This window comes from Bombina bombina, chromosome 7, assembly GCF_027579735.1.
Source record: "Bombina bombina isolate aBomBom1 chromosome 7, aBomBom1.pri, whole genome shotgun sequence".
NCBI classification, from domain to species: Eukaryota; Metazoa; Chordata; class Amphibia; order Anura; family Bombinatoridae; genus Bombina; species Bombina bombina.
Window position 1 is genome coordinate 611,352,310 of NC_069505.1, and position 13,682 is coordinate 611,365,991.

The 13,682-nt window shown below is 39.0% G+C and overlaps 1 protein-coding gene across 1 annotated transcript; it reads left to right on the forward strand.

Moving 5' to 3' along the window:
* Positions 1-1,751: 1,751 nt before the first annotated feature.
* LOC128636704 (olfactory receptor 13F1-like) lies at positions 1,752-2,333 on the forward strand. The gene has a single exon (XM_053689690.1). The coding sequence runs from the start codon at positions 1,752-1,754 to the stop codon at positions 2,331-2,333; it is 582 nt and encodes a 193-aa protein (XP_053545665.1).
* Positions 2,334-13,682: the final 11,349 nt, after the last annotated feature.

The following is a 13,682-nucleotide window of genomic DNA, read 5'->3' on the forward strand; positions in this document are numbered from 1 at the left end:
CCTTACAAACAAACATTAGAAGAAATATATTGGTGAATTTGTAGATGTTGGGACATTGATCTAATTTTTCCTGCATATCCCCTTAACTGTACAGGATATCGAAAGAAAGAAAGAAAGAAAGAAAGAGAAAATAACTAATTCTGTAGTTAATTTAACAAATATAAACAAGTCAGGGGGCTTGCTTTTCCCAGAAAACCTCTGGATACACTGTTTCCAATGCAGCAAAGGATTCTGGGTAAGATATGCAAATGATGTTCACAATGACTCACTTTTTTACTTCAGTCTGCTTTAACGCAGACTCCCTTTATGCCATAGCATTGCTGTGTACACAGTTTTTAATCTTAGCTAGGGTTAGTGCAGTGATTCAAACCATCCCAGGGCAGCTGTTTTGTGGTTTTTGCCACTCATCAGCTGGGAGTAGGTAATTTCTTGGCAAAATACAAGAACTTTTTAAATTACAGGAAGGTGAAAAGGGAGTTTTAAATCCTCCACTAAGCACAAAATATAAAGAAAACAACTCATTGTGTAGTTCATTAAACACATTTTAACAAGTTAGGAGGCTTGCTTTTCGCAGAAAACCTCTGGATACACTGTTTCCGATGCAGCAAAGGATTCTGGGTAAGATATGCAAATGAGATTCATAATGATTCACTTAATTACTTCAGCCTGCTTTAATGCAGACTCCCTTTATGCCATAGCATCGCTGCATACATTGTTTTTAAGCTTAGCTAGGGTTAGTATAATGATTCAGACCATCCCAGGACAGCTGTTTCGTGTTTTTTTCAACTCATCAGCTGAATCACTGGTGGGTGAAATTGATTTCTGGGTGAAATACAACTTTTTAAATTATGGAGACGTAAAAAGTGAGTTTAAAATCCTCCACTAATCACAAATAATAATTACATCTTTTTGTATGTGATGAACTTTGGAATGGGAACTATTCATAACTCCTGTCAGGTTAGTGCATAGGTGTTAGTTTTTTTTCTCCTGCGCTCTCCATCAATTTCTATGGGGAGAATACATTAACGTGGTCACAATATTTGGTTAGCACTTGTCGGGTTTTGCTTGTGCACAAACTTTTTACTTTCAACTTGCAGTACGAGCGCTACCCTACACGCGCAAAATAGCTAAATAGCAATCCACTCTTAATCTAACCATGATTGTGATTGACCACCTATTGTAAAAATAGACATTTGTACAATAAAAAGAAAGTTGAACTACAACTCCCTGCTCAACAATACAGCATGCATTATATTTTAAACTATATTGTAAATAGATGTGTTTTTTATTGTTAACAAAACATTAGAAAACTAACCTGAGGCAGTTATTATATAAAACCAGCTCACTTAATTGATAAACAAAATAGATATTTAATTCTTCTCCTAGGTAAAACTGTAAATGAAACTGCGGAAAACAGCACAGTAATTAGAGAATTCTATCTGAAGACACTTTTAATTTCTGATAATGGACAGCTTGTGTTTTTCATTGGGGTTTTACTGATGTATCTGATGGCTGTAATTGGAAACCTGATAATTGTAGCACTTGTATGCCTGGTGTCCCGCCTTCACACACCAATGTATTATTTGTTGTGCAATCTTTCTGTACAAGACATAATGTGCACATCGGATATTTTACCAAAACTCATGGCGATCACTATCACAGGGAAAACTGCCATTTCTTTTTCATGCTGTATTATACAATCATTTATATATGCGTTCTGCGTTGATTCAGAATTTTTACTTCTCGCCTCTATGGCTTATGACCGCTATGTAGCTATTTGTATCCCCCTACGTTATTATCAAATCATGAGCAATAAGTTGTGTGCCCTATTAATCACTGGCTCATGGTTTGGTGGCTTCCTGAGTGCATTCATTGTATGTATGATGGTGTCAAATTTATCCTTCTGTAATGAACAAGAAATCAACAATTTCTTTTGTGATATAATAATATTACTGAAGCTCTCTTGTACTGACACCAGTCTTATTTTGACCTTTCTAATACCCCTGGATGGTGTCATATTGGGTTTTTTCCCATTTACGCTTATAATGGTTTCCTACATCAATATTATATCTACCATCCTAAAGATCCGATCTTCATCTGGAAGACTGAAGACCTTCTCCAGCTGCTCCTCCCATATCACAGTTGTTTTACTCTTTTACGGAACCTCTCTAGGCTTGAACTTGAAACCCAAGTCCAAAAATTCTTTGGAAATAGATAAACTTCTCTCCATAGTTTACACTGGCATCGTTCCTATGATAAATCCACTAGTTTACAGTCTGAGAAATAAAGAGGTCTTGAAAGCCATGAAAATCATCATAAAAAAGATTAAATAAATACTATAATATACCATGTAAAAATGTATAGTTGTTAAGAAAATCTTATCAATTGATTTATCTACAAAAATCACTACATTAGATACATTTCTGTGATTGACCCTAATTATGTTTAAATATGTATGTTCCATAATAAATATAGTAAAGTTGATATTTATTTTTTTGGATTTTAATATCTGATTTTACTGTCATTTACCTGTTATTATTTTTTTACATCTGTTACTTGCTTACTGCTTATAATTTTAAATTGAATAGATTGAGAAGAGAAAACTATACTATTATTGTTATGATTATTATTAAAAAAATACTAAAATAATTAAAAAAGGAAGATATATATGACATTTCCAAAGGAAGGTTACTAGGTGTGATGAAACCTACCATCACTGGGAGATCTGGAGGGGACTGTGGGCTAGCCTCCTGCCCACTGATTATGGCCCATGGAGGATACCAAGGATTTTGCCCTATTTGCCCAGTCAGGTAACAGAAGGGAGCTAGGACTGTAGAACTGTTTCTAGGCATCTGTAAGGCAGCTAGGAATTCTGCAAATGGTTGAATAATAAAGAATTAGTTTGGATCACAACTGCAGAGAGTAAAGCAGAGTAGTTATAATATTCCCAGAATATTGATGATTATTTGGTTACAGGAGAGGATAGAATACTCCTGTTGGTGTAGGGTTAAACTTCTGGTAGCTGAATAGAAATAAGTATTGTATATTTAAGGTACAATAGAGACGTATTAACTTGTTTTGTAATAGGATTTGTCCGAGTTGTAATATTAAGCTAAATACTTAATTAGTTGTTTATGCTGTTATTGTTGAATGATAAAGGTAAACCTTTCTGTCACAAAGTCTATAGAAAACAGGAGTGTACCTTTTGAAACGTTTTACAGTCAGTTTATGATGGTATCTTGGCGTGCAGCCTGGAAAGGGAGAGCCGCACCCTGCAGCTGCTGAGACTCACTCAGTGTGAGCGGATCGGAGACAGACTGACGTCACTATGGAGGTGTGCGACTTTGATCCAATCAGGATCTGACAGGCAAGTTGAGAGGAGAGAGCTGCAAATGCTCTCTAACTTGATTTGTTTGTTCCTCGGTTCAAAAGATGTTGCGATAGTATCGGATAAAGTCTTTAGCTTGATTAAATTCAGCAGTAGTATCCGGTTCTTTGCCTTGTCCTTGTTTGGAACAGCCTGCGGTATTAATTCAGATGTCCGGTTAGATATGAACAGCAACGATAGGAACGTTCATTTAGAAATGTGATGAAGAACAACAGTTGTTATAAATCCAAAATACTCAGGTGATAATTTGTAGAGTATAGATACAGCATATGATCTGTGGAGCCAAAAGTTAAATGAGCTGTGTCAGCTTGTGTCGTTCACAAACTTAGCTAAACTGAATAAAACTATTAGCAAGGAGCCATAGGTATGATGGGAGTTTATAGGGCTCCTTTAAAGGGAAAGTAATCCAGTGAATATATATGACAGCATCTTGGTGGGCACGCCCAGGCTAATCAGGACTTACAGTGTACATGTTTCCCAGCACTTAGAAAGGGAGGCAGGGTGGGGGATTCTTGTAACTACTAATCCCCTTATCAAGGAAACATGTACACAGATTTTAAGGTACCACTAGTCTACATGCTCAGAGACAGGCTGAGTGTTATCTGTCTGTCCTATTGTGTACTGTCATTGATCCCTGAGTGAGTTAATTATTGAGTGAGTTGATTACCCAGTTAAAGGGGGATTGTCCCTGAAAATGCATACCATGGCCTCCAGTTATCAAGCCGTCAACCTCAAATACGCTGGAATTCTGCAGCGTATTTGTGGTGAGGCTGATTCGCCTAAGTTATCAAGCCCTGCTGCCCGGCAAAAGTAGAATATATTGACGTAAGCATCGATCCGCCGGACTCAATCCGACACAGATCGATTCTTACATCACTCCAGATGTTATTAACGCAAGTTCGGCACAATCTGACTACTTTTGGGAGTTATCAAATGACTACCAGGTACGCTCAGCACTTTTCCGGCCCAGCGTACCTGGTTTTCAATCAGCCGCCCTGGAGGCGGCGGATCCCATAGGGATCAATGGGAGTCTGACCATAGCGAAAGTTCATGTTCGCTGCTGCCCGACATCCCATTGATTCCTATGGGAGATGTCTGCACCTAACGCCCTAACATGTACCCCAAGTCTAAACACCCCTAATCTGCCCCCCCTATACTGCCGCAACTAAATAAATGTATAACCCCCTAAACCGCCGCTCCCGGACCCCGCAGCAACTATAATAAACTGATTAACCCCTAAACCGCCACTCCCGGATCCCGCCACAACTATAATAAACTGATTAACCCCTAAACCGCCACTCCCGGAGCCCACCACCACTCTAATAAACTGATTAACCCCCAAACCGCCACTCCCGGACCCCGCCGCTACCTACATAATACCTATTAACCCCTATCCTGCCCCGCCTATACCGTCGCCACCTATAATAAATGTATTAACCCCTATCCTGCCGATCCTGTACCCTGCCGCAACTAAATACATTGTTTAACCCCTAAACTGCCGCTCCCAGACCCCGCCGCCACCTATATTAAACTTATTAACCCCTAATCTGCCCCCCCTACACCGTCGCCACCTATAATAAATTTATTAACCCCTATCCTGCCCCCCTATACCACCGCCATCTATAATAAATTTATTAACCCCTATCCTGCCCCCCTATACCGCCACATCTATATTAAACTAATTAACCCCTAAACTTAAGTCTAACACTAACCCTAACACCCCCTAACTTAAATATTATTTTAATAAATCTAAATAAAAATTACTCTTATTAACTAAATTAATCCTATTTAAAACTAAATACTTACCTATAAAATAAACCCTAATATAGCTACAATATTACTAATAATTATATTGCAGCTATTTTAAGATTTATTTTTTATTTTACAGGCAAATTTAAATTTATGTTAACTAGGTACAATAGCTATTAAATAGTTAATAACTATAATAGCTACCTAGTTAAAATAAAGACACATTTACCTGTAAAATAAAAACTAACCTAAGTTACAATTACACCTAACACTACACTATCATTAACTAAATTATTCCTATTTAAAACTAAATACTTGCCTGTAAAATAAACGCTAAGATAGCTACATTGTAATTAATAATTACATTGTAGCTATTTTAGGATTTATATTTATTTTACAGGTAACTTTGTATTTATTTTAACTAGGTAGAATAGTTATTAAATAGTTATTAACTATTTAATAACTACCTAGCTAGAAGAAATACAAAATTACCTGTAAAATAAATTGTAACTTAGGTTAGGATTTATTTTACAGGTAATTTTGTATTTCTTCTAGCTAGGTAGTTATTAAACCTAACACTACACTATCAATAAATAAATTAAATTAATTAACTACAAATACCTTCAATTAAATACAATTAAATAAACTAAGTTACAAAAAATAAAAAAAACTAAGTTACAAAAAATAAAAAAAATTACAAGATTTTTAATCTAATTAAACCTAATAAAATAACAAAGCCCCCCAAAATAAAAAAACACTACCCCCCTGAAGATCTACCTACCTTAAGTCGTCTTCACCCTACCGGGCACCGATGGACCAAAAGAGGGCATCCGGAGCGGCAGAAGTCTTCATCCTATCCGGGCAGAAGAGAAAATCCGATCTGATTGGCTGTTCCGATCAGCCAATAGAATGCGAGCTCAATCTGATTGGCTGATTGGATCAGCCAATCCGATTAAACTTGAATCTGATTGGCTGATTCAATCAGCCAATCAGATTTTTCCTACCTTAATTCCGATTGGCTGATAGAATCCTATCAGCCAATCGGAATTTGAGGGACGCCATCTTGGATGACGTCACTTAAAGGAACCTTCATTCATCGTCTAGTCGTCGGTCAAGAAGGATGTTCCGCGCCGGAGGTCTTGAAGATGGAGTCACTCCTCGTCGGATGGATGAAGATAGAAGATGCCGCTTGGATGAAGATGTCTGCCGGTCCGGATGTCCTCTTCTGCCCGGATAGGATGAAGACTTCTGCCGCTCCGGATGCCCTCTTTTGGTCCATCGGTGCCCGATTGGGTGAAGACAATTCAAGGTAGGGAGATTTTCAGGGGGGTAGTGTTAGGTTTATTTAAGGGGGGTTTGGGTTAGAGTAGGGGTATGTGGGTGTTGGGTTGTAATGTTGGGGGGTGGTATTGTGTTTTTTTAACATTCAAAAGAGCTGATTTCTTTGGGGCATGCCCCGCAAAAGGCCCTTTTAAGGGCTGGTAAGGTAATAGAGCTGATAACTTTTGTAATTTAGAATTGGGTAGGGCATTTTTTGGGGGGGTCTTTGTTATTTTATTAGGGGGCTTAGATTAGGTGTAATTAGATTAAAAATCTTGTAATATTTTTTTATTTTTTGTAACTTAGTTTTTTTTATTTTTTGTAACTTAGTTAGTTTATTTAATTGTATTTAATTGTAGGTATTTGTAGTTAATTTAATTTATTTATTGATAGTGTAGTGTTAGGTTTAATTTTAACTTAGGTTAGGATTTATTTTACAGGTAATTTTGTATTTCTTTTAGCTAGGTAGTTATTAAATAGTTAATAACTATTTAATAACTATTGTACCTAGTTAAAATAAATACAAAGTTACCTGTAAAATAAATATAAATCCTAAAATAGCTACAATGTAATTATTAATTACATTGTAGCTATCTTAGGGTTTATTTTACAGGTAAGTATTTATTTTTAAATAGGAATAATTTAGTTAATGATAGTGTTTTGTTAGATGTAATTGTAACTTAGGTTAGTTTTTATTTTACAGGTAAATTGGTAATTATTTTAACTATGTAGCTATTAAATAGTTAATAACTATTTAATAGCTATTGTGCCTACTTAAAATAAATTTAAATTTGCCTGTAAAATAAAAATAAATCCTAAAATAGCTACAATATAATTATTAGTAATATTGTAGCTATATTAGGGTTTATTTTATAGGTAAGTATTTAGTTAAAAATATGATTAATTAAGTTAATAAGAGTAATTTAGTTATTTAAATTAGTATTTAATAGACTTAAGTTTAGGGGTTAATTAGTTTAATAAAGATGGCGGCGGTATAGGGGGGTGTCATGCTTATTTACATTTATTACTATTTGTCTTGTCACTGGCCCTTTAACGCCTCATACATTACCCCTTAAATACCAGCATCTAGTTCTAATCAGTGCTTGGTATTGTTTCACTGATCAGACCCAAGCTCCACCCTTACCTTCTGATTGCACGGAGCTCTCTTCCATCTCTAACCACTGTATCCAGTCTGCCTTCCTGTGCAGGGACCTGCTGCGCTAACCGGAACTCCGGCCTCTGTGATGTCACACGCCAGATACTGCCGCATCTCTGTACTGCCGCCATCACCGCAGCAAACAACCGCTCTCAGCTCGAACCAGTGCTAGCGGTGTACCGGATTCCTCCTTGCCTCAGGTATCTTCATTAAGGGGTTCTTTTCCTTGCTATTACTCTCTTTGCCAATATTGTCATATATGTGCATCCACTATGTTTTATAAGTACCAATGGTATAACTGACTCTATTAAAACTAGTTACTCTGCTGAAGCCATATTTAACTTAACCTTTTTTGCCAATTCTATTTTTTATGCGCATCTATGTATTTCTGATACATGTCATTCTGTATAAATTGATTGTAAGCAAACTAGTTACACTGCTGAATCCCATATGCTGCATCAGCTATAGTGATATCTGCTGCTTCTCTCTATTCATATATTAAACTGCTTCCTGTGTGTGTGCTAGGTTCTTACATATTACTCAGGGGTAATATCTATGTAATCTCCTGCTACACACTCAGCAACAACCACATATAGTTTGCTATCAGTAGCTGTGGTCCAATCTAAACTTTATCTCTTTTCAGACATCACAGAAATACCAAGCCAGTTATAAACATGGACCCAACTGATATGGCAACACATATTCAAACATTAACTAATAAGGTAGAAATGTTAACTGAAGGTCTTAATGCACTTAAGTTAGAAAATTATAACTTAAAAACCTATATAAAGGAGGTAGTGGATAGGAAGCCCCCTCCACAGGAAACCCAAATTAGTACCCCTGAGCCTTTTTTTGGTGATAGAAAGATTTTTAGAGAATTCAAAAATTCCTGCTATCTATTATTCACCCTCAAACCATATACCTATCCTAATGATAGGGTAAAAGTCATGACAACCATTTCTTACTTAAGAGCTGAGCCCAGGGCATGGGCAAACACATTCTTAGAGCACAATGATGAGATACTCAATTCCTTGGACTCCTTTTTCTCTGCCTTAGCACAAATCTACGAGGATCCCTTTAAACAACAAACTGCTGAAAACGCTATGAGGTCCTTAAAGCAGAGAAAAAGAGAGGTCGAGGAATATATTGCTGAATTCAAAAGGTGGGCTCCTGACACCCAGTGGAACAACTTGTCCCTTCGAAATCAATTTTGCTTAGGGTTGTCAGAAGCTATTAAGGATGAGCTATCACACCCCCTACACTGGAACAACTTATAGATCTCAGTATTTGTATAGATAGGAGGCTTAGGGAAAGACATCATGAGAGAACTAGTCATGACTCAGCATCCAGTCAAAAAATCACATCCAACATACCCAGTACACATTCAAAACCCCTACTTAACCTATGGACATTGCTTTCCTACGAGGACCACTAAGCTCTCAGGAAAAGATAAGACGCCGCACTCATAACTTGTGCATGTATTGCGCTTCTGAAGAACATGGGGTCAGAGACTGTCCTAACCTAACCCGCCAAAGAAAGGGTAAGCTGACTACTCTCTCTTCCTCAATAAAAACTGATCTTAAATGCACTCATTACTGCAAAACTCCTCTTGTCTTGCAGTGGGACCAAACACGGGTGACCGTACAAGGGAGCCTCTCTTTCTTATATTGATGTAACCTTTTGTGAAATTAATAAAATTCCCCTGCATTAGAAATTGTCTCCTGTTCATTTGAGGGGAATTGATGGTAAGGTCTTGTCCACATGTCCTGTTCTGTTTGAAACCACTCCTATCCTGATGTCAACTGAGTGTCACCATAGGGAGTACATTAAATTTGATGTTATTACTTCACCAGACTTCCCTTTAATTTTAGGGTTACAGTGGCTTCGGCAACATGATCCTCTGATCTCCTGGTCTTCTCTCTCTGTACAGTTTTGTTCAGAGTATTGCAAAACAACTTGCTTTCCCCATTTACTCCTTCAACCTTCCTCAGAACACTTACAGTCAAATGTGCCTATTGATTACGCAGATTTTATTGATGTGTTCAGTAAAACTCAATCTGAAAATCTTCCACCACACAGGCCATATGACTGCCCAATCGATCTACTACCTGGAGCAGTTATACCCTGTGGGCATATTTTTCCTCTGTCCAAACCGGAATTACTACACCTCAGATCATACATTGATGAAAATCTCAAAAAAGGCTTCATCAGGCCATCGACCTCTACTGCAGCAGCAGGAATTTTCTTTGTGAAAAATAAGGATGGTTCTCTAGGACCTATAGTGGACTATAGGCAGCTAAATAAAATAACCATAAAAAAACGCTACCCCCTACCGCTTATCCCAGAATTAATCGAGCGCCTAGTGGGCTCCAGGGTCTTCACTAAGTTAGATCTTAGGGGCGCATACAACTTGATCAGGATGCGGGCAGGAGACGAAGGGCTGACTGCATTCCGTACTCGTTATGGGTTATACGAATATGTAGTCATGCCATTCGTTCTCTGCAATGCCCCAGCCACTTTCCAGCACCTGATAAATGATATTTTCAAGGACATACTTGACTCCTATGTGGTTATTTATTTGGACGACATCCTTATTTTCTCAAAAAAACTCTCAGAACACAAAATCCATGTCCGACAGGTTCTCACACGTCTTAGAAGCAATTCGTTATATGTGAAAGACGAAAAATTTACTTTCCACGCAAACAGTATTCCTTTCCTTGGCTACATCATATCTGATAAGGGCATACGTATGGATGACAATAAGATCAAAACGGTAGTAGATTGGCCTGTCCCCACTTCTAGAAAACAAGTACAAAGTTTTTTAGGATTCGCCAACTTTTACAGAAAATTTATTAAAAACTATTCATCTCTGGCTAAACCCCTCATTAATCTTACAAAACAAAACATAAAATTCACCTGGTCCACTGCCACCCAAAATGCTTTTGAGATACTGAAAACAAGTTTTACATCCGCTCCTATCCTGAGATACCCAAACACCAATCTCCCATTTACTCTCGAAGTGGATGCATCTGACTTTGCGCTTGGAGCCATTCTTTCCCAAAGAGAGACTCTCCAACAACCCCTACACCCAGTAGCTTACTATTCCCGTACTTTGACTACTGCGGAGAGACATTACCCAGTTGGCGAAAAAGAACTCCTCGCCATAAAGGCCGCATTCAAACAATGGAGACATCTACTCGAAGGAGCTACAACACCTACTATAGTCTACACGGATCACAGGAACCTACAATTTCTGAAGTCCACCAGAACACTCTCTGCTCGCCAAGTCCGATGGAATCTCTTCTTTTCATGATTCAATTTCCTCATCACGTACAGACCCGCAAGCAAGAATGGGAAAGCAGATGCACTCTCTCGACTACCACAACCATCAATAACACAAACCTCCAATCAACAAGTTATTACAGAAGAAAATTTCCTCCTTTTTCTCATAGCTTCTCTTCCTATATTACGTACTGAACAAATCAAGGATCCTTCTAAACCTTTACATCTCTTACTGAAGAATAACGATGGAGTCTACTGCTACGAAAGAAAATACTACATCCCTCCTTCTCTACGAGATCAACTACTTAGGTCCGCTCATGACTCATCTCTCGGTGGACATTGTGGTTTAACAAAAACCAAGGCGCTCTTACAGAGATCCTACTGGTGGCCTACCATGTTATCAGATGTTATACAGTTCATAAACACCTGCCCCACCTGTACAATTTCTAAAAGGAATAAGAGACCACCCTTCGGACTACTACTTTCCACACCTACCCCGGATAAAATTTGGCAAGAGATCGCCTTAGACTACATAGTTGATCTACCAAAATCCGATAAAAACACCAAAATTCTTGTGGTAGCTGACCTTTTCAGTAAAATGCTCCACCTGATACCTTATCACAAGCTTCCATCCGCTGCAGAAACCATACAACTCTTACTCACCAATGTTATTAAGCTACATGGTTTACCCAGGAAAATACTAACTGACCGTGGGTCTCAGTTCACTAGCGCTCTATGGTCTGCTTTTTGTAAACAGTTCTCCATTGATAAATCCTTATCTTCCTCCTACCATCCGCAGACGAACGGACAGACAGAGCGGTGCAATCATTGGGTGGAGCAATATCTGCGAACATACTGTCATACCACTCAACATTCCTGGTCTCAACAGTTGCATTATGCTGAATTCGTCTTCAACAACACAGTGCACTCTACCACTAAACAGACACCCTTCTATATCAATTTTGGTTTCCATCCAACATTCCAATACTTACCTGATCTAGTTCCAGACCATCCCCACATCTCTGACCTGACATCCACCATTAACTCGAACTTCACAACTGTCAAGCAAGCTATCAAAGATGCAAAGGTCATACAGAAAAAAATATTACGATCAAAGGCGTACTCCTCCTCCTTCATATTCTGTCGGAGATCTGGTCTGGCTCTCCACCAAAAATCTTCGCTTATCCACTCCATCTAGAAAGCTCTCGCCTCTCTTCATAGGACCATTTCCTATACAGAGAATCATCAACTGTAACGCTGTTCGTCTCAGTCTACCTACCTCTATGAAAATACACCCTACGTTCCACGTTTCACTACTTAAACCCTACCACCTTGTACGTGATCGGGGTACTGATACTACCCTACCTCCTATCTCTGTAGACCCCAACATGGAGTATGAGGTTGAGGACATTTTGGACAGTAGACGTGTGAGGGGTATTCTTCAGTATCTTAGCAAATGGAAGGATTACTCCATTGAACACAACTCTTGGGAGCCTGCCACTAACATCTCTGCTCCCAGGCTGATATCCCGCTTCCATCAGAGGTACCCAGATCGTCCTAGGTCCTGAGCATCGGTGCTGCTCCTTGGAGGGGGTGTCCTGTCACGCTTATTTACATTTATTACTATTTGTCTTGTCACTGGCCCTTTAACGCCTCATACATTACCCCTTAAATACCAGCATCTAGTTCTAATCAGTGCTTGGTATTGTTTCACTGATCAGACCCAAGCTCCACCCTTACCTTCTGATTGCACGGAGCTCTCTTCCATCTCTAACCACTGTATCCAGTCTGCCTTCCTGTGCAGGGACCTGCTGCACTAACTGGAACTCCGGCCTCTGTGACGTTACACGCCAGATACTGCCGCATCTCTGTACTGCCGCCATCACCGCAGCAAACAACCGCTCTCAGCTCTAACCAGTGCTAGCGGTGTACCGGATTCCTCCTTGCCTCAGGTATCTTCATTAAGGGGTTCTTTTCCTTGCTATTACTCTCTTTGCCAATATTGTCATATATGTGCATCCACTATGTTTTATAAGTACCAATGGTATAACTGACTCTATTCAAACTAGTTACTCTGCTGAAGCCATATTTAACTTAACCTTTTTTGCCAATTCTATTTTTTATGCGCATCTATGTATTTCTGATACATGTCATTCTGTATAAACTGATTGTAAGCAAACTAGTTACACTGCTGAATCCCATATCTGCTGCTTCTCTCTATTCATATATTAAACTGCTTCCTGTGTGTGTGCTAGGTTCTTACATATTACTCAGGGGTAATATCTATGCAATCTCCTGCTACACACTCAGCAACAACCACATATAGTCTGCTATCAGTAGCTGTGGTCCAACCTAAACTTTGTCTCTTTTCAGACATCACAGGGGGGCAGGATAGGGGTTAATACATTTATTATAGGTGGTGACGGTGTAGGGGGGGCAGATTAGGGGTTAATAAGTTTAATATAGGTGGCGGAGGGGTTCAGGAGCGGCGGTTTAGGGGTTAAACAATTTATTTAGATGCAGCGGGGTATGGAATCGGCAGGATAGGGGTTAATACATTTACTATAGGTGGCAGCGGTATAGGGGGGGGCAGGATAGGGGTTAATAGGTATTATGTAGGTGGTGGCGGGGTCCGGGAGTGGCGGTTTAGGGGTTAATCAGTTTATTAGAGTAGCGGTGGGCTCCGGGAGTGGCGGTTTAGGGGTTAATACATTTATTATAGTTGCGGCGGGGTCTAGGAGCAGCGGTTTAGTGGGTAATAACTTTATTTAGTTGCGGGGGGCTCTG

What these genes read in the sequence shown, in the direction of transcription:
- LOC128636704 (XM_053689690.1), top strand. Translation starts at nt 1,752, where the DNA reads ATGGCTTATGACCGCTATGTAGCTATTTGTATCCCCCTACGTTATTAT.